This window comes from Parasteatoda tepidariorum, chromosome 6 (genome assembly GCF_043381705.1).
Source record: "Parasteatoda tepidariorum isolate YZ-2023 chromosome 6, CAS_Ptep_4.0, whole genome shotgun sequence".
NCBI lineage: Eukaryota > Metazoa > Arthropoda > Arachnida > Araneae > Theridiidae > Parasteatoda > Parasteatoda tepidariorum.
The window spans coordinates 2,658,927-2,681,574 of record NC_092209.1 but is presented as its reverse complement, the minus strand read 5'-3'; the positions used below and the strand labels follow the sequence as shown (position 1 = coordinate 2,681,574).

Here is a 22,648-nt window from a genome sequence, read left to right as displayed (position 1 = left end):
TAATATTTTTTTTATTTAAGTCTGAAAAATACTTCCAATAACTTTTTTTTACACAAAAAGTTAACTAACATTAATTTTGCATTTTTTTTACGCAATTGAATTAAATGATTATTAATTTAAAAAATAAAATAAGCAGGTCATAATTGATTGACAACTTTATAGAAATTTAAAATTATGTATAAAATGTTTTTATGGTCACACATCTCAAATCAAGAATAGAGTTCTTAAGCAGAAACAAGCTATTATATTATGATTATGCAAAGACTTTCAAAATATTTTTACATTTTATTTATTTTATGTGGTTGTTGACTTCTACCGGTGAATGTTGACAATCATGTAGTTGCTTTGGAAAATGTCTTAAATATATATCTGTTTTAAGTCTTAATGTATGTAATGTATGAAAATGTCTTAAATATATAAATGTCTTAAATAAATATATATATATTTCGCTGCCCGGTATGTCATAATACATTGATGTTTTTTAAGTGCCACTACCCAGTATGCATTTAAGCGGTACTTGAAACACTGATGTTTCTCCTAATCTATCCTCAGCAGACATTAAAATATCGAATAATTATAATGACAACGAATAAAATAACATCAAATCGCATATGACAAATATTTAGAATATTCACCAAAGTGACTATGTGATTGTTATTGGACATTCTCTTGATTTCCCTCATTGACGGTAATATATATATCATAAGAACTTTTAACAATAAAATTTTTTTATTATTAGCGTGCATAACTTAGTAATGATTTTTTTTGTAACCAATTTTTAGTAATGATTTGTTAATGAACCAAAGATAAGTCTGGATAATCAGGGAATCTGTTAATACCAGACTACAAAAAAAAAAGAAAAAAAAAAAAGATCAGTATGCGAAAAAAGTTATAAGTAAATATTCCATACACTGTGCAATAACATTGACTTCAAATATAATGTAAATATATTATGGTAGACAGAATTATCTTGTTTCTACGAAATAAATACTAACAGTGAAATACTTCTACAATCATTTTTTTGTTGAAAAAATGAAAAGTTTAATTAAGGCAATTAACGATTTAATTAACCCACTGACGATTTAGCAAATGGGCAAAATTGGAACAATGTGTTACCCCTACACACTATTTCCCTATCTAATAACATTGAAAAAACCAGTTTTGCTATGCAGAGAAAACTGCTGGTTAAAATACAACTTTTTACGTGCGGAACCATCAGTGGGTTAAAATTAAGACATTGCATTCAAAAAGGAAGACAATTTAAGAAAAAATTGAGATAACTTAGATCTAAATGAGCATGAATACAAAAATGTTTTTAAGCAGAGTTCTTAATTGTTGCACATGCGTACATACAGTGATATTTTAAGGTATGTTTGATAGAAAATCTCTTATGACACACACTGCACGCATGAGGCTTCTCTCCCGTATGAATGCGAAAATGTATTTTTAATTTATTAGTTTCTCTGAATGTTTTATTACATTTACTGCAAGCGTACGGCTTCTCTTGGGTATGAATACGGTAATGTATATTTAAATTACTCTTGTGTGAAAATCTTCTATTACACACACAGCATGTGTAAGGTTGTTCCAAAGAATGAATACGAGAATGGCTGGTCAACTGGCTTTGCTGGTTAAATGTTTTATCGCACACACAGCACGAATAAGGCCTTTCACCAGTATGAATACGACGATGCCTCTTTAAATTACACTTCAATGAAAATTTCTTCTCACACAAATCACATGAATAAGGCTTCTCCCCTGTGTGAATACGAAAATGGTCAGTTAAATGACTTTCTCTATTGAAAGCTTTTTCACACAAACTGCATGAATAAGTCATTTCTCCAGGAAAAATTCAAGAATGTAGAATTAATTAGTATGCATCAATATATTTTACACTTATATGAGTTTGAACACAAAAATATCAATCTAAAGGCATTTTAGGTCCCCTTTAAATTCTCTATCATGCACATTGCATAAATAAATATGCTTTTTTACTATAAATAGAAGAATGTAAATTTTTATTTTGAAACAATGTTTTTCACCACAAACTGTATGAATAAGGCCTTTTCTTTAACTATAATGCTGATAATTCCTTCTTTTGAATATTATAAATGAATATTCATATATACGTGTTTTATTCCTGTACCAAGGCAAAAATATGATCTTAATCATAATGAATATTCTTTTCTTCAATTAGAAAACTCTCACCAAAGTACATTAAACAACACAAATCGAAAAAAAAAAAATGAATGTAGCATGGACCCGGACTATGAACACGATATCTTTTCAGCAATAATGTAAAGTGAATATTTTAACGTAACTGCAGCAATAGGTTTACTCTATACTTTTTTATCCCTTTATTAGCACAACGATACTTACTAAAATTTCTCTTATTTATCAATCAATAGGTCCCCAGTATTTCTTCCTTTACAAGCACATTTACCATTCAAAAAAAGTTTGCTCTTATTCATTCAATGAAAGGATACATGGTCGATTTAAAATTATTCATTATGTAAATTTTTTATGACACACATTGTATCAATTGAATTGTTTAAAGAAGGTTGATTTTATAACGTCTCCTTATAATAATAATTAAAAGAAATAGTGTGTAGTTTCATTGTTGGCAAAAATTGAGTTCTTTTAAACCCAAATGCATTTTTCAAAAGTTTATATATTCAATTCATCATTTCAAAAGATAAATTTAGAATTACGATTTTATAGCTATTTGTTTATAAACAACACAGTGACAACAAACTTCTGTTGAAAAGTTCTTCATTTAGCTTCATAGATGGCTCTCTGTAATAATAGATGGCGCTCTGCTCTAATTGGTTTTGGAAAAGAAATTAGGACCTGTAAATTTTAACTGTAGCCTTGACTTTATTTGTTGACATGATAGCAGCTGATTTGATTACTGTCTGTTACTGGTAGGGAGGTCTGTGCCGGTGAATGAAATATCTTAAGTATATTTTTCAATTGTAATTTTTGTTGTAAAATAGGATTTTTTATTTAAAACAATATATTTTTGATGTCTAATTTGTTTTGATATTTCAGTCGACTCTATTAATTAATCATCGCTGGAATGCTTGTGGCCATCAGAAATTTAAACAAGGTCCTTAGCAGAAAGATCATTTTATTAGGGACTATGTCTAAAGCCAGTGCCAGTAGCTATTTGATAGATGACGCAAAGTATGCTTTTTTGAAAGATTTAGGTTTGGAAAAAAAAAATCTTGGCGTTTATCATGGTTCTTGGTGTGGCAGTGGAGAGGTAAGTGATCATATTAAAAATAAAACTAGGTCCCTTGTTCACTACCACTCACTATTAGCAATAATTGTTGTTTCTTGCCATAACATAGTTTTCTCATCAATTATTCACTAAGTGTACATGCACTAAAAATAATGCTGTTTGCTTAAGCTTATGCCCCCATTTCCCTGATAATTCTTTTAAGATCTATTAGTGTACATAAATAACATTAATTAGCAATCATTTTTAAGAATAATGTTTAAAATTAAAGTTCTATTGCTATTAGGTAAGTGTACTGGGAGATTTCCAAATTGCTATTTGTGACATAATAATCACTACCTCTGGGCAGTGGCCTGTGAGAAACTAAATGAAGAAAAAAATCACAGAAAGGGATCAACTCAAAAAGTATAACTCTTTGCCACCCCCAGAAAAAACATGTACAGGCTTTTAAAAAATTTTCCCATTTAAAATCAATTAGGCTACTTGGCGTGTCAGATCACGATATGGAAATATCCCTGGGCACAACCGTAATTTAATATTTTTGTTTACCAAACATGCTGATATAAATACAATTTATACTTGTATCACATTCTGCATGAAGTTTCTTAATCTTTTAAATAATTTCTCTAACTGTAATTTGAAATATTATAATTATGTAATTTCTAACAAAAAACAATTTTATATAAATTTAAACAATGATTCAAATAAGTTATATCTTTAAATGTAGCGTATTTAGGCAATATCGTAGATTTACATTATATGGGAATATTTCTATATCATGATCTGTTTTGTCAACTATAACTGCCAAGATGCCAAATCGATTTGAAACTTGCAAATTTTTCGGGGGAAAAATTACCTATGTATGATCGGGAATGGCTATAAGTTATACCATTTTACTTGGTCTCCTTATGTGATGATTTGTTTAGTTTTTCAATTGCCATTGCTCGCAAGTTGCTAAGACTTAGCGTTTATTCTGCCGCAGATTATAATACAGAAATCTTCCCCAAAATAATAACGAAATAACTCTTTTGGTTTTAAATTCTTAATTTTAATAACTATCAAAATATTGCAAGTAACCTTACAGGTGTCTTTTAAACAGGTACTTTTGTCTTAGAGATACAAAAATATATACCTGTATGATTAATATTAATTTTATCCTGATGACAACCAAAAATGTGTAGAAATTAAGTAAGAAAACTAGATCCTACCATTTGATTTTCTACCTAAAGAAATGCATGAATGGGTCCATTCTATAAACAGGCGGTGTTGTGTGTGCGGCTGATATCGTATTCTTGGCCATGGATGGCACCACTGAAAAACATGAAACTCGCCCTATGCCTTAAATTCTCTTGGTTTCCCCATAGCCATCACGGCTCAATAAATTGGATTGAAATGCTACTATTTCACCTAAGTTAAAATTAATTCAACTTATAGGTTCATACTTCATATTGTCCAGCAAACAACCAGCCCATAGCTGATGTAGTTCAAGGCAATTTAAAAGATTATGAGGATGCCATCAAAGCGACGCAAACAGCATGGAATGTGTGGGCTGATATTCCAGCTCCTCAAAGAGGAGAGATCGTCCGACAGATAGGAGATGCTCTTCGACAGAAGAAGACGTCACTTGGAAAGCTTGTATCTTTGGAGATGGGTAAAATATTGCCTGAAGGTGAAGGAGAGGTATTATCTTTAATTTCTTTTTGGTTCAAAATAAGTGTATCTTGTGCATCAAATGTTTTTCTTTTCCTCTCTTCGTCCAGTTCTGATAATCTATCTTTAATCTTCTTTTATCTTCATTCTGATAATCTATCTACTTGACTAATTTTATTAAAAACAAATGTAGTGATCTTTTAAAACCAACAGTTATATGAATTGTTCTGAGAATGAAGGTATGGTTCTGAAGCTTTTAGTTAGTACAGTGAAGAACCTCTAAATACAAAGATAGTTTTTAAAAAAAATATTTTAAAATGAATATTATTTCATAGCTGTTAGCTGCTAACCACAGTAGCGCCTTTCTTCGAGATTTTGAAATTCGCATTTTCTTAGATTTAATACAATTGTTTTAAAATTATGAAACAATGTCAAAGTGAAGACAAGAATTTATAATCATTCATTTTATTTTAATTTATGTTAACTTATCAAAATTTAAATTATATTAGTGCTAATTAATGAGGGATTACTAATTGCGAAAGAAAAGCAGAATTTAGAAACTGTACTACATTGTATTCACTTATTGACTTAGCACATTGAAATGAAATTAATCTTAAAAGTAAAAAAAAAAATAACTCACTATTTTACAATAATTATATTCAAAGTTTAGTTGAAAGTTATTTATTTTTATTAATTGAATTAAAAGCTATTTTATGAAAAAATATTTCGTAGTTTACGCCACTGCTGCCAACACTTGAGCATTTTGAAGAAGTTTTCCCCATTAATACTTATTTTAGCTATTTCTTTTACTTTTAACAACACTGCCAACACTTGCGCATTCTGAAGAAGTTTTCCCCATTAATACTTATTTTAGCTATTTCTTTTACTTTTACGAGCAAAAACTATTTCTGCATTTTTATTTATTTTAGTTATTTATTCCGATTTTATGAGCAGAAGCTAAGATTTTCTGCAGCTAAGCTAAGATTTACCTACCCACCTGATCACTTGTGTCCGCTTACTGTGGTTCTCCCTTTAAGGTGTGACAAAGTGGATTTTTCCTCTCATCTTATAATGAGGGAAGAAATTCAGCTCCTTCAGCAACACTGCTTCCTGTTACCCCATGACTTCCTCTTTACCAGCACAAAAGCAAATGCTGATAAAAAAGTGGCCTACTTGAAAAAAATAATGGTGGATTTCCATTGAAAATATTTATTTGCTCATTCAATTAATCTTGTTAATTTTTATTTATTATGGCTGAGCAAAAACAATACAATCGGAATCAGAATAGCAGAAGCACGAAATCTGCTAATATAGCGATTCTTACTCAAGCAATTTTAGTATCAAACATCAATTTCTGTTCCCTGATTTAAAAGGTACGTGCTGTGATTCGTATTCACGCGATTTTAAAGTCATGCTTTGCGATTTTTATATATGGGATTTAAAAGTTGAAAATCGCGATTCGTATTCTCGTGAGTTTAAAATCCAATGTCATGATTCATGTTCACACGGTTGTAATATCAAACATCCATTTTCTTATTTATATGTGATTTCAAAATTGCGCATTGTAATTTGTATTCATGTAATGTAAAAATTGCGCCTCCTGATTCCAATTTTTGGGATTTAAAACTTCAATATAACAATTTGTATTTCCCCATTTTTAAAATTCGATATTGTGATTCATATTCACGTTATTTTAAAATCTGAAATCGCGATTCATATTTATGTGGTTATAAGATCCAATATTGCGATTCACGTAAGACCTGAGTTTTTCTTGTATTAGTTATTATAAAGTTGTGACATTTTTCATTATTAGGTAATTTAATTATAAATGTTAGTTCAAAAGATTATGTTAAATATGAAACATGATTGGTGCATAAATTGATAGTTTGATATAGAATTTTCTGGGTTTTTCACTTTGTGTCACAATCACCTCTTCATTATATTATAGTGGATTTATGAAATAATAAATAATTAAAATCAGCTTTTTTTTTATGTAAATTTATTAGCCTATAGTGGAATATAGGCATTTCTCCTGCATGGTTAGGGGGTTGGCAGGAACCCCCACACCTCAAAATGAATGATGAATAGGGTACTCATAATTAGGGTAAATTTCTCACTAATATTTATCAGATACCCTTTGGAGAAAATGTTTCCTCAATGAAAGGCTATTGACCCTGGACTTTCTCATAACATTATTTATTACTTAGATTGAACGAACTAAACATGTCCATAAATTTCGACTATAAGTAAATTAAAAAATGAGGGTATTAAACGATCTTCCATGGCCAATTCATACATATTTGGAATTCTAATCAAAGGTCTTAGTTTCCTCATGCCAAAATCAGTCAACACTTCTCTTCCTCTATCGACTTTGATTTCTGGGAATTATTATTTATGTAAATATGTAATATATTTAATACATAATATAATGTTTATAGTTTACTTAATGATCTTTCTACTATCCCATCTTTTCCCAGTGTATGGAAATGTATTCTAATTTAATTAACCCTAGGATTCCTGCCCAACCCCATCACATTTGTTTCTCCTTTTATTATTTTGTACGTTTGTTTCTCTACTGGTTAAATAATTTGCTTTAATCTATTTATATATATNCTATCTACTATCCCATCTTTTCCCAGTGTATGGAAATGTATTCTAATTTAATTAACCCTAGGATTCCTGCCCAACCCCATCACATTTGTTTCTCCTTTTATTATTTTGTACGTTTGTTTCTCTACTGGTTAAATAATTTACTTTAATCTATTTATATATATATATATATATATATAGAGAGAGAGAGAGAGAGAGAGAGAATACAGGATGTACCCTATGCACTTATTTGGATATATTGCTTATAATCTAATGTTAAAAGAGTAGAAAATGGCCATAAGAATATTAGGAAAACACAAGCCAATTAAAAGTTATTATATATTTTTCTTTTTTTTCTATTTTTGCAGCATTATTATTTTTTATGGTATTCAGTTATTTTATTATTTTTTTAATGATGCACAACAGTTTTAATACATTTTTGTCCTGAAGTGTTATTTTCACTAATGTTTTTGAATTTGTAAAATACATTGTATGTTAAAGAAGATTTTTGTAGTATATCTCTGGTCTATTATCTGGAGTTAGCTGCACATTTCAGATAATCGAACTTTTACGACATCTGTGTAAAAACATAATGAAAAACACTTTCAGTTCTAATATTTGATAAACATTGGAATTTCTTACAGGTTCAGGAATATGTGGACATTTGCGATTATGCTGTTGGTTTATCCAGAATGTTGGAAGGTAAAGTCCTCCCTTCTGAGAGACCAGGACACGCCCTGCTCGAAATGTGGAATCCATTGGGTGCCATAGGCATCATATCTGCCTTCAATTTTCCTGTTGCTGTTTATGGTTGGAACAATGCTATAGCTATGGTTTGTGGTGACACAATGGTATGGAAAGGTGCAACTTCTACAAATCTCTGCAGCGTGGCTGTTATCAAAATTATTGCATCTGTTTTAGAAGTAAGTTAACAATTTTTTTCTTACGACATTAACAGTTGTGAAGTTATTCCAATTTTATATTTTGCTATAAAAAAATACATTCTTTAAAATTACGTAAAAATTTGTATATTTTTCAACTTTTATTACACAAAATAATGAAAAATAATATCTAGTTATAACAAATTTTATAATCGAATGCAAAAATCAACTCGCTTAGAAAATTCTTGATATGGTGAAATATTGAAAGAGTAAAATTAACTGTAAGAGGTCCTAACTTTCAGCCGCTCTGTTGTTCAAACTATCAGAATCATATTTCAGAGATTGGAGCTACCCGCTGTCATTTGGGGGTCAGGAATCTAAATCCGGTTTCGTGTAAATCCTCCGTGATAGTTCAGGAGTTGTAGCATTCGGCTTCCAATGAGCTGAACCGGGTTCTAGTACAAGCAATGGCTGGTTGATACGAATTCCACATCTGGCTTGCACTGACCATAGTGCTGAAAAAATATCCTGAGTAGTAGGTGCATCATGGGTTGGAGTCCCCTTGCGATCAGGTAACGGTGGGTGGTTTCCATGGTATTCTTCTCCATGTGACGTAAATACGGGTTAGTTGCATCATAAAGTGTCCCACGAATGAAAATTTCTTCCAATATTTGATCCAGGAATTCCCTTGTCTTCTGGATTGGGTTCAAAATTGCAAGGCTACAGAGTTGACCATTGGTAGTTGTAAACCCAAAAAATTTTAATTTTCTATGTATTTCTAAACTTATAAAGTTGGATCTTGATGCAGTAAGAGTCTCCTGTTTTATGATTTTCTGAGATTGGCAGATCTGCTTTACAAATTTTATTCATGAAAAATGGTGTCTTTCTATCAGCTCAGGTGAAAAAATTGGTTCATTTCTTCTTAAAATCTTGTTTTATATTCTATTTATTCACATTGTAACTTTTTTTCTGTTTTTTTATTTCAAATTTTTGGACTAAGAATTTTCTTGAACGTTAGAGGTGATAAATTTTTTTTCTTAAATTTTGAGAATCCTTTAACTATGATTTAATTATATTGTGAAATTATGAAGAAACAGGGATGAAAAAGTAATTGCATAAACATTTGTCATTATAAATGTAAAAATATAATTGCACTTGCATTTTTACACAAAAAGATGTGTAAAAAAGTTTTTCATCAAAAAATGACTCAAGTGAAAGAAAAATAATGAATCTAAAACAATGCTTTACTTGTAAACAGTTTCTAAATGTAATTACAATCCTTTTTACTATAGGTCTTAATGTTTTAATCCATATAGAAGTCTTGTATATCATATGTATTTATTTTTTGCCTTCCATTTGTGAGAGAAAAACTTTTTTTTATTGGACAAAATGGGAAATATTTTTGTAAAATTTTTTATTGAGAAAAAGGAAAATAGTTTTTTGAAAATTTTTATTCCTGTATGCAAAACCACCATATTTTATCTTTTATATCAAAATTATTAAAGACCAAGTCTTAGGTAAAATACTCATACTTTTGTAAATATTAATGGCTTGAAATTGGGTTTTTTACAATTTTAAATTTTGTTAAGACCGCTCTTATGAGTATTTTTTTGGGAAGTGATTGTTTTTCATGAATTTGTATTTTGTGATAATTACTACGTTAAAACATCCCCAGTGCTACTCAACAAATTAACAAGTTTTGCTTTTGTAGTCAATCCTCTGCTTTTAAGTCTATTATTTGCATTAGTATACTTTAGGAAACAATATTATTTCATTAGTCTCTAAAGAAATATTAACAATACAATGTTTTCAGTCTTTATATAATTAGTAAAAGTTGTGGTTCCAGTAATAATGGAAAATTTTCCACGGCTCACCCTTATTTAGGGCATACGGGTAAATGTTTATTAATATAAAAAAAAATCCGGAGAGCAGTACAAGGATAAAATACATGGCAAACAGCCCATGAACATGGCGATCGCAGATCAGCAAAAATCATGTAAGGTGATAAAACATTGAAACAGCAAAATATTAAAAGTGTCTGTTAAAAGAACAATTTAAAAGATAAACATGTAAAATTTACAAAAGAACAACATAGTATAGCATATTAAAACAGCACTTTTAATACCAATTAAATAGTACAAAAGTAATTACAATAAAATTGGAGCAAGTAATAAGTTCCAGTAGTAAGAAAAACAGTGATAAAACAAAAAACGGTGATAGTTTTCCCAAATACTTGACAAAGAAAGGTCAAGAAGTCAATTTCAAAAGTGGGGGTATATAATTTGTGACCTCATCGCGTTTCAGAATATAATGTCATAGAATTGATTGACAAGGAAATTCGTACCTGTGTAAAATGTAAATAAATATAGTTTATATTTTCTCATAAATATAATACTTAAAGTACTGCTAAAATTTAGCTATCATATTGCACATTAACATAACAATATTAAAGATTTATTTTTGGTTCATAAAAGTACATATACAGCTTTTAATACAAATTAGTTTAATAAAATATAAATGTCATTTATAAAATGCAGTACAGTAAATTAAGTAGAAGAATTTTAATTTTTGCAAAGTTTATTGTGTAACTTGAACGTTTGGAAACGAGAAGTTTGCACTGTTTAAATGTTTTTTTCATTTAGGAATATGTATTGTTTCATGCATATCATATGGAATCATGTATTGTTTCACGCATATCTTTTCACTTATCTGCTAAACACAGTCTGAAACAGACGAATCTTAAAATGTTATTTAGATACAATTTTTAAAAACACAAAAATATGCACTTTATTATTTACAGAAAAAATTTCAATTTTCCAGGGCATTAGTACTAATAACAAACAAATTTACCAATTTTGGTTTGTTTGGATTTTAAAATTGTAACTTCTTAGTAAAGAATTAAACAAATAATGTTAAATGTCAATAATTTTACATTTGTTTAACTGTTTACACCAATAAAGTTGACTTACGAAGAATTGCAGCTTATAAAATATCTTTTCTTTTTTTAGTATGTAACTTTTTTTTAAAAAGTCCTAGGATTTGTTTTTTCAAGTTTCATAGTTTTTAGCTTTGTACACTTTTATACTTTTTATTGCAGTTTTGTGCTTTTTAGCACATAAGTCTTGAAATTTTGGTTGAAATAAGTAATGAACTAAAACATACTTTTTCTTTCTACCCAGCGTAATAAGCTGCCTGGAGCTATTTGTTCATTGGTGTGTGGTGGAGCTGATATTGGATCAGCTATGGCTAAAGACACTAGGCTCGGTTTGCTTTCATTTACGGGCAGTACCCAAGTAGGGCAGCAAGTGTCAGTGGAGGTTCAGAAAAGATTTGGGAAGTCTCTGTTGGAACTGGGTGGAAACAATGCGATCATTGTTGCAGAGGATGCTGACCTCAATATGGTGATTCAGTCTGCCGTTTTTGCATGTGTTGGGACAGCAGGACAGAGGTGTACGACAACAAGGAGATTGATTGTTCATGAAAAGGTACGCTCTGTGCATTATTATTCTCATTCTCTTAATAATTTGAACTCAGTGATTTGCAAATTACTGATTTATTTGCCGCCCGTTAAACGAGAATGGACAAAAAATGAGATACTATTTCTAAAGTAATATCCAATGATGGCTGCTTTAAAAAGTATAGTGGGATAGCAAAAATCAGTGGCTATTATGAGCACACAGCAATGCTGCATGTGAGAGGTTATTCAGTAATGTTGGAAAGAAAAAAAGGAGACAAATAGAAATTTTGAAGCAGTTTAGAAATTCTTTGTCTGATAATTCACTGGAATCATTCTTATTGTTAAAATCATTAAACTGGATGTTATGTGGAGACCTTCAATAAAGTATTCTTAAAAGCAAACATATGAAAATTTGAAGCAATAATTGTTTTTTAATTAAATCTAACATTCATTTAATCTTTTTCTTTATTTTATTCATGTAGAAATAAAGTTTTGAAATTGTGATTAAGTATAACTGTTGTGTTGAAATATTGTGTAATTTATTAAAAAAAAGTTTCAAAATTTATAAAATCTTTTTGTATAAAACTTTTTTTTGTTGTTTTCAAAGGGACGATTTTTTAGAAAAGTAAATACAAACATAGCTGCCAACTCAACTGGATTCCCTAAAATTGAATAAGTTTTCTAAAGTTTTTTTCGATTTTTGCATTGATTATTGCTGGCTTGAATAATCAAATAAGTATTATTAATTCATAATGAAGCCAGCCTCATTTATAGAAATCAGTTTCAAATTTTTTTGTTCTAAAATGTTCAGTTTACTTTTATCTAGAACTCTCTTTTTCAATTAATTAAAAAATCTTTTAACTATTTTTAATGAGTTAAATGCCTGTAGCTATTCAAAATTATGAGTGAATATAAAGCATAACATTTCCATTTCGTTCAATCTCAATCATAATTGGATAATATTGTAGGTTTACTATTTCATGCAACAATTATCGTGAAATTTATATTATATCTTAAAATGTATTGGATTTTTTCCTACCCTTGTTGGCAGTTTATATGAAATTAAATAGTGTATTTTTATATATTTCGTCACATTGCTCTTAATATTGTGTAAAAATGTTCTTCTGAGCAAAACATAGTTTAGAACTGTAACTTTCTCTTTCTAAGGTATATTCTGAAGTTGTGAGTCGATTGAAGAATGCATACACCAAGGTGAGGATAGGTGATCCCTTGGATGCAGGCACTCTCTATGGTCCCATGCACAACAGGCAGGGCGTAGAGATGTATTTAAATGCAATTGAAAATGCCAAGAAGTTGGGCGGAGTGGTCGAATGTGGTGGAAAAGTATGTTCCCATTTCTCTCAATGATTTATTTTTAAATTCATGTTCTCAATAATAAACTGCTGCAATGGGACGGAGCGTTCGCCTTCCAATGAGGTGTACTGGGTTCGAATCCCAGCAATGGCTGGTCGATACAAATTCTGCACCTGGCTTGCACCGAGCACAGTGTTGAATTAAAATATCCTCCGAGGTAGGCAGATCATCTGTTAGAGTTCATCAGGCTGACTGCGGGAGGTTTTCGTGGTTTTCCTTGCCATGTAATGCAAATGCTTATTAGTTCCATCAAAAAGGCCTCCATGAAGGCAAATTTCTCCCAATACTTGATGCAGGAGTTCCCTTGTCTTCTGGATCATGATCAAAAGAACGAGGCTACAGAGTCGAACATTAGTAGTCGTAAACCCAAAAAATTAGGTTAGGCTGTTCGACGACTGTTTTAAAATAAATTAAACTGTTGTAGTGAGCTGTCAGTTATTATGCACTAGCACTATTATTCACCTCCTTAATTCGTATTCCCCTCTCCTTTCTGATCTGATTGAATTAGATTTAATTGCTTTAATTAAGAACAGTTTATAAAACACAGTGGAAATGCAGAACAACTTGTTGCAGTTTTTGTTACATTTTAACTTAATTTAGACAAAATAATGTATCATTGTCAACATGTTTAAAGTCATTATTATAGTAAAAGTTTTTTCACTTGTTCTCATAGACTACTGTTCAAAATGAAACACTGGCTGTGATGCAAGTCAAAACATTCATTGAAAACCTATGAAAAGAAGAATTTTTTTTTTTTTGAATAATATCAATTTTTTTTTAATGTTTTGAAAACTGTACAACTGAAAGGTCAAGTAANGTTTAAAGTCATTATTATAGTAGAAGTTTTTTCACTTGTTTTCATAGACTACTGTTCAAAGTGAAACACTGGCTGTGATGCAAGTCAAAACATTCATTGAAAACCTATGAAAAGAGGAATTTTTTTTTTTTTTTTTTTTTTTGAATAATATCAATTTTTTTTAATGTTTTGAAAACTGTACAACTGAAAGCTCAGGTAAAAAAAGTTTTAAAATGAAATGTATAAAATTAAAAGTTTAAATATTATGCTGACAAAACAATAGATTTTTTTACAGTACAACAATGTCTGGTTCTTTTTGAATTGAGTTTAGATAATTTTTGAATTATTAATTTTTAACCTATGTAAGTTTTGACTTTAATTCTATTGCTTTTTAATTATTTTCCTCTTAATTTCCATAATTACTTATTTTTAATCCTGTTGGACTATTGAACCTAATTATTTTTAGAGGGTAAATGACAATATTTAATTTCTTACTATGTACCCTAAAATAAAATATGTATAAATTTTTATCTACTGTATTTTATTTTTGGACCATTGCTGGTGTAAACTCTGATTATTAGTATAACGAAATGTTTATTTTCCACAGGTGCTTGATAAGATGCCTGGTAATTTCGTTGAGCCAACAATCATTACTGGCCTATCTCACGACTCTGAAATCGTACATCAGGAAACTTTCGCTCCTATTGTGTATATTCTAAAAACTTCCAACGTTGATGAGGCTATTCAATGGAATAATGAAGTCAAACAGGGATTATCCAGCAGTATATTCACACAGAATCTTGGAAATGTTTTTAAGGTCTGTCTCTTATTTTTATTCCTTAAGTGTAATAATGACCGAAGTGGGTGATTGTTGATTTTGACCGATGTTGACAATCACACACTCTCTTTGATAAATTTCCGAAATATATACTAGGTCTAGTGAAGTGCCGCTGCCAGGTATGCATTCAACCGGTACTTCGATCACAGATGTTTCTCCTAATCTATTAGCAGCAGATTTTAAAATGTCGAATTAATATAATAATATCAACGAACTGTGCCGTTGACATTCACCAGTCAAAGTCCACATCCTCTTGATTTCGGTCATTCGAGGTAACGTGTTAACCTTAATCAAAAAGTTCACATACAATTTTTGTAGGACATTAAAAAGTTATATAACTGTTACCATAGTTCCAATTCCTTTTATACAATTTAATATAAGCTATTGCAAGCTTATATGTACTACTACTTATAATGTTTCTTTATCTAAGTAGAATGAAAAAATATAGAGAAATAGGAATGAATAAATTCATCGAAAGAAGGAGTCCGGGCAAATTTTCAGACACTTTAAAGCCGTGGGGGTGAGGAGCAATTTCATTTACAGAACTATCAGAAGGTTTACTGAGATGACAGAAGATGATCTGACAGATCACAGTCTGTTCGGACAAAAGGGACTGTGAAGAAGGTTCAGGGAAAGGATACCGTAATACCATGAAATGGATAAAAATCTACTAGAAGGCTAGACGGGGAGCTCAAAATATCAAAGGGGTTGATGTTTCTGAGAAAAGACTTTGGTGAAAAGTTTATAGAAATGACAAAATTCACAAACTTTAAGAGTCTGCTGAGGTGAAAAAGCAGCAGAGGGTTGAAGAGATCCTGCTTGGGGATGAATTTGTCTTTTAAAATGTAAACCAATTTGTTTTGCAGCAAAGGTTCAACCCCCAAAATGATAGAATATGGTCAATTTCTATCGATAATATCTCTGGAAACCAGTATTACGTCTTGTGTTATAAATAATGCTCGTCTGTCATAATTTAAGGGCCTATTTCAGAGAGAGGCAAAATCCCCTTTATTTTTATTGAAAAGGGAGTAAAGATCAATGCTCTATTGAGGTTTCATAAAAAATTTTACATCCAAATGTCTTTCCAACAAAATTCACCTTCTGTTATAATTTAAGAATTTGATCAGTGTTATAATTTAATTTTAATTTATGGTTCATTTTAACAACGTTTAATGTCTTTTGGAATTTATTAAACAACACTTATCCTTTAACAAAATAATGATTTACTTTCGATCGTATAGTACTTAGAATAATTTCATAATAACGATAGTTTGCGTTGTGTAAGTTTAAATCAAAAATTAGGAATATAACTTAAATTATCGAAATAATTACATTGTGATTTTAATGTTAAAATAATTGATAGCTTCATACCTTACGTTTAACATCAATTATTATTATTCTCTAACGTGCTCATGCAGGCCAGCCACGTGCCTCAAGATCAATTAGCAATATTAATCTGATTAGCTAGGCAGCAATTTGGACTAGAATTTAAAATAATTTATATTATTTGACATAATTTAATGAAATAATTAGTTATTTAGAAGGATTATAAATAATCTTTGAGAATTATGGCACTGGACTGCACACGCACTAACTTTAACCCTATCCAAAGAAATAGCATGAGACATAGTCAAAATAACTAATTAACGTTTTAATTAGACGAATTAACGTTTTTAAATAAAAATGTATTACAACATAATATCTTGGTTACATGCATTTATACATATACAAACATAGTCTTCGTTAAAACAATAATTAGAATACATTAGATATTCAAAAGTTTGGTGCAGCACCTTCAAAAATAATTTTCAATTATTTTAACAATTAGTTTCTATTAATGAAAACATTTCGCATTTAACAATTTAATAAAATTGGCTGAGTTTAAAAAAAATGATCACGCACATGGGTTTAGATGAACGGAGTAATTATTATATTAAGGAGACCTATCTTAAGTTAAAATTTAATATTACAATAATTCCAGACATTGTTAAGTTTAAGACGCCTTTCTAATCAATAAGGAAAAAGAGTTAGTTTTTTAACTCGTTAACTAAAAAGGTACTTATCTGGTCCCTGGATCCAGAATGCCGTGTAGGCCCAATCTTCGGCTTAATTAAAAAGAACAACCTATAAGAGAAAAGTTTTTTAAGAGAGTGACTAACGCACTCTGCGTCGAAAAATCGAAAAAAGTAGGGAGAAAAAACAGTGCCATTTGGCATTCGCTGATAGGCTCTCATACCGTTGCGTCACTCCTCTTCAGCCATTTACCTCCTGTTAGGGAATAATCGTTTGCGAAGGGACTTTAGTCTTAAAAAGAGAATTTCGCTTACGCGCGACCCAAACACCAGCCAACTGTACAAAACAGTTTAAAAGAAAAGAAAAATACTTTTTACAATTCAAATATTGGTCTGTGATGTCTCGATTATTTTTATTTTATTTTTTATAAAATTTTAATGTACTGAAAATAAATATATAACACTTCTCATGCCGCATGAAGGAATGGAGCATTTGGCTGAGAATAAATAGCCTCCCATCTCTCCAGGTCTGAACCCGCTTAATTATTTTATCACATCTCTCTTAACATGATAATTATAAAATCAGCAATAAAAAATGTAATTCAAAAGATATAGCTGAAAATGTGATAAAAAGAGACCTTGTTAAGAATATGTACGACGGTATTATTCCAAAGCATTTATTGTAGTAAAGATACTTAATGCTTGCTTTGGTATTGTTATAAATTAATGATTAATTTGGTATTGTAATAAAATTTCTTATTGGTCACCGTGTATGTGTATATGCTTTTATTCATTTTGTTTTATTCAGGGTGGCCATAAAGGCGGGAAAACTATAAAAATTCGGGGAATTTTTTAAGAGATAAATAATTTAAATGACTTCCTTTTGTGCAAAACAGTTCCATGATTTTAGTTGACAAGCATTTGAAGACTATTTGTCCCTGGTATTGGTTGTCTGCAGCTGTTATAATTTTTTAGATCAATCAATAATGTAATTTCTTTTTTATTTTAGTGGCTTGGTCCAAAAGGATCCGATTGTGGAATAGTGAATGTTAACATTCCTACAAGTGGTGCTGAGATTGGAGGAGCATTTGGAGGAGAAAAGGTATTTGTCTTTCTCTTATCATTTCTTTATTATACCTGATATATAATATTTGATAAGATTTTTCTTATTCTTTTTAATTCATCAACTGATAATTTTCAATAGAATTTTAAGAAATATAATTGATGTGTTTTATCTTGCAAGAAGATTTTTTTTTTCTTTATGGTGTTACCTTTTCAGAAATAAGATTTTCACCCTGTTTGTTGCTGTTGTCAAAACTTTCCCCACACACATTAAAATGTAATAAAATGACTCGGTCAGGGAAAACCTTGAATTGTCAGGATATTTTGTTTTAAATCTAAAGAGATGTGAATAGTCGGGGAAACACTGGTTTTTTTACAAAAAAACTTGGAAAATTCCTATATTATACCTGGAAAATAACCAGTCTTGAAATTGTCACTAACAATAATCATTTATTTAGATTCGAGTTAAATAATTCTTACATCTATTAGAATTATTTTATAAAATTCTTTATTTTTAGGGAAATTTTTCCATTCTCATTCTATTATATGTTTTTGCTCACACAATCTAATATTTGATATTATATAAAATAATTATAATCAATGTTTTCTGAGGAAAAATTGCAAGGTATCGATGGTATGAATTTTCATTTAATTTACTTCATATACCTGGAAGTCAAGGAATTTCCTTTCTGAAATTGAGTGGGAACCCTGTGCTGTTTAATGTATGGTAAGTGGATAGCTTTAGAGTTTGGTTTCATTATAAAAAACAATCATTTTGATTCTAATGAGCATCATGTTTTTAGGACACATACCCGCTTTTTTGTGTGGATATTTTAACTTATGATTGTTTGTTTTTTTCCGAAATCTTATTTCTACCTTTTACTATTGTTTGATAGTATGAATTTAAATAGAACAATTTTGTAAAGTTTTTAACATATTTTAAAATGGGCTAAAATTTCATAGAGTGGAAATTCTGTTTCCATAGCTTTGTGACCAAATGTTCCCTTGTATTCTTCTGAGAAATGGTTTTATAATTTGTTTTTGTATTTTTGCAGAGTGTTTTCAATACTCTTGCTAGTCTATGTTTTACTCCCAATGTTACAATCTTGAAAGACCTTTGAAATTTTATTTGGATTAATTGCTAAATGGTGTCAAGTTTTCTTTATTATACAAATTTTCAGCTTATTTATTTTAAAAAAACTTCGTCTATTTCAGTTTTAAATAGGAAAAATTAAATTCCATTTTCTATACTCTCTATATATTTTTATTGTTGATTAGTAAACATTAAGTTATAAGAATTTGATATCATTTAGTTGCCAAATATATTATTTAAATAAACAAACAGAAATATAGTTAAGAAGTATATTGATAATGTTAAGGTTATAATGTAGATTTTTTCTTTTATTACACAACGTATAAAACCTTGATTTTTTAAAAGAAGAAAAAATTAGATAAGATACAACAGAAATATCTGTTGTATCTTTTCATTGTTGACACATTCATTTCACAAAACCAGAAAGGATATTTTGGATTTGTAGGTTCTTAACTGCAGTCAATCAAGCTTATACGTAAATGCCGCTTTTCTCAAGTCTTGATACTTAGGTATGTTCCTAACTAACAAATTAGTAATATTAATAAGTAATCTCAATTTTTATAGAGACATAATATGATATGACCACCAAATGATTTTAAATTGTTAATAATCTGATTCACTCTTTTTGTTTATACTTTTTCTGTTATTTATTTTATATCAGATAATATGTGAGTCTATTCTTCATTTTATTTACATTTGAATTCTATTATTTTTCAACCCTGATGTGGCAATTCTTTCCTAACTGTGAAAGTAACCAATTATCATTGACACTCAATTCTCTCCTCATCATTCCGCTTTTCTCCAACAAATGTTTCCTTTATTCCATTGGAATATGTTATCAGTATGTCTCAAATCTTTTTTTAAAAAAATGATCGGGATGACAGAATCTTGATTGTATTAAACATTGATAATGATTTTATTAAAAGATATAGTTTAATAAATCTAATAGGATTTATAATTAGTCTAAGTCTTATTACATACTTTACATTCTGTTCATAGTATCAACATACTGAAATGCAAAATAGTTGTTCTTTCTGTGAATCAAACGTTGGAAATAATTAAAATCTAGAGTCTGTTGTAATTTTCTAATCTTTTATATAAATAAAGTAATCTGGTCAACTCTTCCCCATTTTCAATGTTTTCTTTTATGATTTTATAATTAATTTTCTTTTGATTTTTTTTACTTAAAGCACACAATTTTGTGTTTCAGCATACGGGTGGCGGTCGAGAATCTGGTAGCGATGCCTGGAAGCAATATATGCGTAGATCCACCTGTACGATTAATTACACTAAAGAGCTTCCTCTTGCACAGGGAATTAAGTTTGAGTGAAAATCCCTTCAACTGCATTTTGAATGAGCTACATGCGAGTTTCTATGTTTTTAAAATATATGTTAGTTTCTTTTTATAGAAATCAGTTATTTTTGTATTACTGTTATACAATTTACAATTGTTATCTGGGAGAAATATTATGAAAAATCATAAGATAAATATTTTATTATCTGTTGCTCAATGTGTTTTATTATTTACAAAATAATTGTTACATTTTCTGTATGTATAAAAGTATTGAAAATATATTTTTTATACCAATATTAAATCAAATAACTTTTTGACTGGCTTTTTTTAAATTTTACATGTATATATAATTGTTGAGATTATGCACCAATTGTTCAATTTTCCAAAGTGCCATTCATTGTTCTACAATAATTTTGAATCAAAAAATAAAATTGTCTGTTTTGGATGTATTGATGCTTCTGTTTTTGTGTGTCTGAATTGAAATTTTGATTTATAAGAGAATAAAAATATAATCATATTGATAAGGCTCATATAGATGTAGATAAGTTAGCGCAATTTTTTCTAGAAATTTGTCAATAGACTTCATTGGGAAATTTTAGGAAATGTTTTTTTTTTTTTTAATTACTATCTCAAGTCCGATTTTATTGTGAAAAACATTTAACCTAAAAAATAAATAAAATGAAATGGATCAATTTGATTTTGATTGCTCACTATTCGTCTCCCTCCAGCCCACTTGAAAGCGGACATTATTAATTTGCTTTAAGGGTAAAAAAAAAGGTATCTGCCCACGATTAAATAACGAAAGTAATTCTTAAATGCAATTATTTATAAAACTTTAAATATGTTTTGTAAATAATTGCTTTTAATTTTTGAAAATTTAATCATTCAAAGTGTACTTGATTTTTATTTCTTTTTTTACCACTTTTTTCATGGAATTAAAATTCTTACTCTCAAAAATACAATCAGTTCATAGATTTACACAGATAAATGCTTTGTGAATACAAACAAGCTGCCTTGAAAATCTAATTAATTTTTTATTCTGCCAGATTTTATCCAGAATTCTTCTGGAGCTTATGTATTTTGGAAAATTCCCTAAAATTAATTGTAAAATATCTTAAAAAGCAATCCCAGTTATTTATTTTTACTTATTTGTTTACTTGAGAATTTATGCATGTAATATTACTAAAAATTGAAGTGTAAAGTTAGAATTGCATATAAGTGTTGAATTCAAATCAGTTGGACACTTTTCATGAACCCTTTTGACCTGAATGGAATATATATACAACCCAAAGATTAAACTTTATTCCCTAATGAATAAATCGATCCCAATTTCGCATGCTTTCAGGGTTCTTTAGGCTTGAATAAAAATATGACTAAAGAAACTTGTCAACTCTCTCATATTCAAAATGACAGACTTCTGTTTGTGAGCTCGCCAGTCAATTTCGTTTTAATTTACATATTTTCAGAATTCTGAGGTAAGTACAACTATATTTTCGCCATATTTTGTGTAAAATAATTATGTTTGTTCTTATTAAGTAATAATTGTACCTATTTAGAATCTGATTTAGAAATTTTGACTAACTCTTTGTTTTGTGAGATATATTGTCCCAATCGTACTTAGAATTGGGACAACATATCCCAATCGTACTTACCAATGGGACAATTTATCCCATTAGAAGTAAAAATATTATAAGACAAAATTTTAGTTTTTGTTTTGATTATTTTATAACGACAACTTCTGGTTTCTATAAATTCTGGTAGGAATAAATAATTCTATGCATTTATATTATTTTATATTATATTACTTATTTATTCCCTTGCAGTATATAGGTATTGTACAATATTCAAAACTATTAAGACATATTGTCCCAGGATAAAATTGGAAAACTTTGAACTCATAGTATACTTATTTTAATATGTCAGCATTAACATAAACTGCTTTCCATATTTAATCTTTAATGCTACAAAAGTCTGGTTGAAAGAGTTAAAATACCAAATTTTTTATATCCAGATTTTGTTTTTTTAAAATTAGTTCAAAAGTATTTAAAATTTGTTTTTATTTTTATTTTTCATACCTGTGTCACAACCATCTTAATTTGATATTTCTGAATATTCAAAATTGTTATTTTAAGAATGAAACAAATTTAATAAAATTTATTTTCTTATTCATTTAATACTATTTTCTAGCAAAAAATATCGCAGCCAATTTAAATTCATAATTATTTGTGTAATATAGTTTTTGTATTTAATGACCATTTATTAATTGTTATAAAATCCCTAAAATTTTTGATGTGACGAATTTTCTTTTGTTTTGCAATAGTTTGCGTAAAATTATTATTTTGCAAAATCTATGGCATTTTT

At 29.1% G+C, this 22,648-nt stretch overlaps 1 protein-coding gene across 4 annotated transcripts; it reads left to right on the top strand.

Annotated features, from left to right (window-relative positions):
• LOC107453898 (aldehyde dehydrogenase 7 family member A1) lies at positions 1-20,736 on the top strand. Of its 4 annotated transcripts, none has more exons than XM_016070906.3 (9): positions 1-2,932; positions 3,052-3,265; positions 4,676-4,921; positions 8,125-8,403; positions 11,541-11,846; positions 12,986-13,162; positions 14,596-14,805; positions 17,848-17,940; positions 20,204-20,736. In XM_016070906.3, the coding sequence occupies exons 2-9, from the start codon at positions 3,080-3,082 to the stop codon at positions 20,321-20,323; spliced, it is 1,617 nt and encodes a 538-aa protein (XP_015926392.1). In that variant the 5' UTR covers positions 1-2,932; positions 3,052-3,079; the 3' UTR covers positions 20,324-20,736. The 4 variants fall into 4 exon arrangements, with proteins under 4 accessions (XP_015926392.1, XP_015926390.1, XP_071038009.1 ...); XM_016070904.3 differs by having other exon boundaries at positions 2,819-2,960; XM_071181908.1 differs by lacking the exon at positions 20,204-20,736 and adding an exon at positions 18,526-18,555 and having other exon boundaries at positions 2,819-2,960.
• Positions 20,737-22,648: the final 1,912 nt, after the last annotated feature.

Bases quoted from the DNA above. Each gene is read 5' to 3' on its own strand.
- LOC107453898 (XM_016070906.3), top strand. From the start codon at position 3,080: ATGCTTGTGGCCATCAGAAATTTAAACAAGGTCCTTAGCAGAAAGATC. The intron at 4,922-8,124 runs GTATTATCTTTA...AATTTCTTACAG, and splicing joins TGCCTGAAGGTGAAGGAGAG to GTTCAGGAATATGTGGACAT. The intron at 14,806-17,847 runs GTCTGTCTCTTA...TTTTTATTTTAG, and splicing joins ATCTTGGAAATGTTTTTAAG to TGGCTTGGTCCAAAAGGATC.